The sequence below is a fragment of the Ixodes scapularis genome, unplaced genomic scaffold (genome assembly GCF_016920785.2).
Source record: "Ixodes scapularis isolate PalLabHiFi unplaced genomic scaffold, ASM1692078v2 PGA_scaffold2__306_contigs__length_199485367, whole genome shotgun sequence".
In the NCBI taxonomy this organism is placed as follows: domain Eukaryota; kingdom Metazoa; phylum Arthropoda; class Arachnida; order Ixodida; family Ixodidae; genus Ixodes; species Ixodes scapularis.
In genome coordinates, this window is record NW_024609857.1 from 22,295,002 (window position 1) to 22,300,229 (window position 5,228).

At 46.6% G+C, this 5,228-nt stretch overlaps 1 protein-coding gene across 1 annotated transcript; it reads right to left on the reverse strand.

Annotated features, from left to right (window-relative positions):
• Positions 1 to 1,053: 1,053 nt before the first annotated feature.
• On the reverse strand, positions 1,054 to 2,263 carry LOC115325158. Its single transcript, XM_040213748.3, has one exon. The coding sequence runs from the start codon at positions 2,242 to 2,244 to the stop codon at positions 1,057 to 1,059; it is 1,188 nt and encodes a 395-aa protein (XP_040069682.2). The 5' UTR covers positions 2,245 to 2,263; the 3' UTR covers positions 1,054 to 1,056.
• Positions 2,264 to 5,228: the final 2,965 nt, after the last annotated feature.

Sequence of the window (5,228 nt, forward strand, 5' to 3'; positions counted from 1 at the left end):
CTCTTTGAACCGCTCCCATCGTTCCAATGGACATGTCTCATTCTGCTCTGTTATTTTCCTTAACAGGTCATCTACTGTAGCTACAAATGTTTTGTCTTTAAGCAGACTGGTGTTCAGCTTCCACAACCGCCAATTAAACTTTGCCTTGGGAATTTTGTTTTCTCCAATCGCGACCTTTACGAGGCAGTGGTCACTAAAAAACACTGGTTTTACACAATAAGAGCTAATGTTATGTACAATGTCAGCAGAAACATAAACACGATCAAGGCGTGCGTGCGAAGATTCTTGAAAGTGCGTAAATTGAATTTTTTTAGTTCCCCTCGATATGTGGAAAACATCTTCCATATTGTTTTCTGCTATTATTTCACTCAGACGATTTGCACTAGCATCGTTATTACGCGTTATTGGAAATCTATCACCTGCATTGCATACACAATTATAGTCACCCAGTAATACAGTTGTCCGATTTGATTTGATGTAGTGTGACATATCGTGGAAGAACAAGGTTCGCTCACTGGCTTTACACGGGGCATAGACACAAATAATTCGCCACTGTGCATCAAACAAATTAAAGTCACATATTATAAAACGTCCATGAGCATCGGTGATGAGACTTACATCAGAGAGGGGGACAGATTTCTTAAGGAACAAAAAACAGCCTCCTGCCGTGCCAACTGCATGCGTTACACATACTTCGTACGAAGTAAGAAAGGGTTGTAGCGCCTTCGTAACTTGCTCTTCCTCCGACATTTTTGTTTCTTGTATGGCTAAAAAGTCTACTTGCTCTTCGTGAAGCAAACGTAATAGCTGATACTGTTTACGAGTAGAATTTAAACCTCTAATATTGAGTGTACCCAACGTTAAGCAATTAGTAGAAAAAGTGGGAAATTTGGATGCAAACATTATTGGGGCGGAGGAGGAGGTTTGTAATAAAGAGCGATTTACAACAAATTTACGCAAAACTTACATAATTCATAGCTGTGGCGACAAGCACGAGTAAATATTCGAATAAAGTAAAGAACTGTCGGTAACTGTTCTCTATGTGAACACAACCACCTACTGCGAGGTTTGCTCTCGTTGGCCTTCCGGTGGAGCTCGGGGCTTGCGTTTCTTTCTTCCTTGTGGCTTGCTCCAGTCAGGCCCTTCAAGGTCGGGGTCTTCCTCCTCGACGCGATCTAGCGGTCGCTTGGAGGGATCCGAGCTGTCGCCCATTTCCGAGTCAACTTCAGTGGCATCGTCAAAGGAGAGGTCGTTCCCGTCGACTGTCTTCTGTCGCTGGCTTTTAGAGGAGCCTGGAGCGGCCTTCACGATGTCTGTGCCGTTTCCGACGCAGGCAGCCGTCTTGTCAGCTTCGGGAATCGTTGCGGTGGTGTCTTCGTCTTGCGATGCGTCTCGTTTGTCAGCCCCTGAAGGTGTCTGGGTATGGGTGGTGGTTGGGTGCCCAGAGCCGTCTTCGATTTTCGAAGCTTCAAATTCATCGATGAAGAATTCAGAGTTGTCTTCCTCGGGAGCCGGTCGCATTACAGTGGCGTACGTCCGGATGCAATCCTCTTGCTCATGACCAAAACGATGGCACTTGTCACAGCGAGGGACGCGACATTCTCGACGGATGTGGCCTGTTCTCTTACATCGAAGGCAGAGAGGCGCTCTTCCGGGGACAAGAACGAGAACGTTGCTGCCGAACAGACGCAGCTGGTGCGGGAGGTTTTCCTTGGTTACGCCTTCCTTTAGGTTCATTCTCACCAGCCTTGTCGTCGTCTGAACATTCTGGAAGCCTTCCGCCCTCCATGTGTCGCGGGATACTTCGTTGATTTTTCCATAAGGCTCCAGGGCCCTCCGCACTGTGTCGTCGCTTATGTGAATAGGTATCCAGTGCAGCCGTATTCGTACCTCGCACTCATCGGGATCGATGAGCAGGCACCTTTTTTCTTTCACCACAAGTTCCTTGGCTTCCAGAATTTTTCGCTTCGCTGTCAGGGAGTTGAAGGTGAAGAGCCAAACATGGTTCATCTGGTACGCGCCGGCTCCAATGAGGTCGTTTAGAACGCCGTGGCGTTCCATTTCTCCTCGAAAGTCGTCAATCTTGTACGGGCGTCCGGTGACGTCGCAATGAGCGAATACAGAGTTCAAAACTTCAGTACCTGTAGGCAGTGACGGCAGAACCACTCGGTAGGTATCCTGAGACATTTCAGCAGATGAACCACGGCCGGTGAAAGCCGTTGCAGACGCTCCACGGGAGCTCATTTTTTTGCGACCGTTTCGAACGGCGTCACGCGCTTCTCCTCGGCCACCGATCCCCCCTCCCAACCTTTGTGTTAAAATAAATTGAGTGGATGACACTGGTTGTCTAAATATAATCAATAAATCACTTAAATGACTGTCGAAATGGAAGCGAGCACGGTATACAATTGCTTAAACTTCATAAGTAAACCGACCAACCGAATATTCATGTCGCAAAAAAAGATTGAGAACCTCATCCACATGTAGGTGTGATATTATGAACAAACAATTCACCTGATGTTGACGTACCATTACCTCTAGCGTCAGATAAAATACAAGTTAAACATTCGTTGTCCATCTCTTCCGCGAGTTTCCTTACATAATCAAAAGCAACTGTTCACGATATATTATGAATACAAAGAACGATACTTTCAGGAAATAACGATAGTCTCCTTGCGCTGACTATTCTTGACGCCTTCCGATCCTAAATGCGCGATATAAATAAACGCGCTTCTTACTGGGAATGTTCGTTACTATTACTAAGCAAACCACAGTTAACATAAGAACCTTTGAATGCTCGTGATGCTTTAGTCGTCGAGTAGACATATCGGACTACAGTTTCCGAAGCAAGGCCAGAAAGCGCGGTGAAATGCAACGAAAAACACGGATACAACGCATCCGCCAAGGTTCGGAGGGGAGAGCGGAGGAGCAAGTTGAAGCAACCTAATGGCTGCCGCGTCACGTGATTCCAAGATGGCAGCGCCCATGTGGTGGAGGATGAAAAGGTCTATAAGGGTATAAGCATGAGCATGTTGTTCTAAACGGTACTTGCACTGCACGAGCGCGCGTGCTTATCAAGGACGCTGAAAGGCCGGCACTCGCTCTTGTAGCTTCTGCTCCACTCGAATTAAAACTGAAACAGATTTACTTATTCGAAGTAGAAAAATAAAAGAAAAGGACGAAGTTTGCGCATTGCGAGTACATCCTTTTGCGTAGTACGAGTACAGTGTTGCTCAAGGCTGTTCTCAAGGAAGGAGACTTCTACTAACGAGATTAAGCTGGCGAGACATCGAATCTATGATTCGTATCCCTCGTGCCATCAAGCGCCGAAGCTTCCTTTCCGAACGCGGTTTGCTGGATATTTCCAACGTAGAAAAGAAACCCTTTAGGAAGCTATCCTGCTTAAAGAAGGACCTGGCTGCTCTGCATGCGGGCCTCCAAATACCAGCACCCGACAGATCGGCGCAGGGTGTTGCCAATCTGGCGAGACGCTTTGCATGGTTCTTCCTCGACTGGCCTATCCCAACCGTCTGTTCGTACTTGGATGAGCGTTTGGACAGAACTTGTCGGTGTTCTTCAGTTCTGTGAACCTCATCGTGGGTCACATCAACGAGAGGTTCGGCCACCTGCTCGCTGACATGAACAAACATAGGTGGTTGACCCTGGCGAAACTAGAGCTGTGCTCACAGGTGAGACCCTGCATGATTTGTGTAAATTTCGCGTTTCCATTGTTTCTTTCACAGTTGCCCTGTCTGGTGAAAAGTTACTTTTTTCTATACGCCAAAGGTGTACATGGGCAGTGTCAGGACAAGCCACAACGAGCGCGTTCGTAATCTGTGAGTATTAGTAGGCCACTTTTATGAGCCCTCTTTGCTCTACTTTACGCTCTGCGAGAAGCATCGTCCCCACCGCGCATGCGTGGCCCGCTCCGAGTTGGAGCGTATAGTTAGCGGAGTGAGCGTGCGCTCCGCTTCACAAGTTGTAGAGCAGACTGCCCTCAGCGTCCTTAGCGTGATCGCTTAGATCTCAAGATGGCTGCACTTACTCAATACGCGTCGATGTTTTTGACCGTGACCTCAGCTTGAAAGAGGTCGAATCAAGAAGTAAAGCGTACGCCCCGCGCGTAAAAAGTAAACCATTCGATTTGAGTTCTATGTAACACAAAACGGCATAATCAAACGAAGTGAACGAGTATCACTTTGCAACCAGCACGGCGTCGGTAAAGTCGTCGCGTTTTGTGGACGTCCTATGGCTATGCAGTCAGATGTACGGGTGCGCGTGCTTGAACGCCGATTATATCGGTGCATGCGCCCTCCTGTCGAAAATGCCACTGAAAGCTGACCACGAGCATAGCGCTCGCAAGCTGCACAAAAGAAACCATTCCCCCCCTCTCAGCTTTATTTATTCACACTCGCTCGCAACTTTTGAATTGTTTAACTTTCCTCAAGAAATGTTCGCATTGGATTTCCTTGGTAGATTTAGAAAATAATAGAAACTTGAATGCAGCCTTTTTAAAATTGCAACCCATGGTGCCGCTAGTCTTCGAGGCCGCCTTATTTTGGCCAAGTGACTAGGGAGCAAGAGAGCTACGTCATTGTTTGTCGCGGACGCGAGTCTAAATGTATTAGACACGAATGCTGCGTCAATACTGAATATGAAATTGGTTCTAGTCACAAGTCTCGCACTAAAAGCGATGCCCAAAATATGGCGGCCGAATTTGTTACCCGGTGGTAACCACGACCGGTAAAGCCGGTCGTGGTGGTAACATGCAAAATTTAGCAAACACAACCCTGGACTTCTAAGCAGTAGTGGTAGATTAGAACAGTTTTCAGAAGTTTCGTTTTGAATTCCGGCGTAGCGGGCCTCGCATGCACAGTTTGACGGCCTCAAAGCTTAGCAGAATTAAAGAACAACTATATATATATATATATATATATATATTAATTTACGATACCCAATTTTTTACAACCCTACAATAGAAATACGCTTTATCTTAAAGAGTAACAAGTCCCATATCACATGTTTTGGTAGTGTTTAAATACTGCCATGTTGTAAGAGTGTTTTTCTTTGTCTTTTTTTTATTAGGCCTTCAAGGACAAGGGAACACCTCTAAACAACTGTTGGGGTTTTGTTGACCGCACAGCATGCCCATATGCCGTCCATCAAAAAATCAGAAGAAGACCACAAGACGGTGCTCGTCGTGAAGCACCAGGCAGTGATGTGCGCAG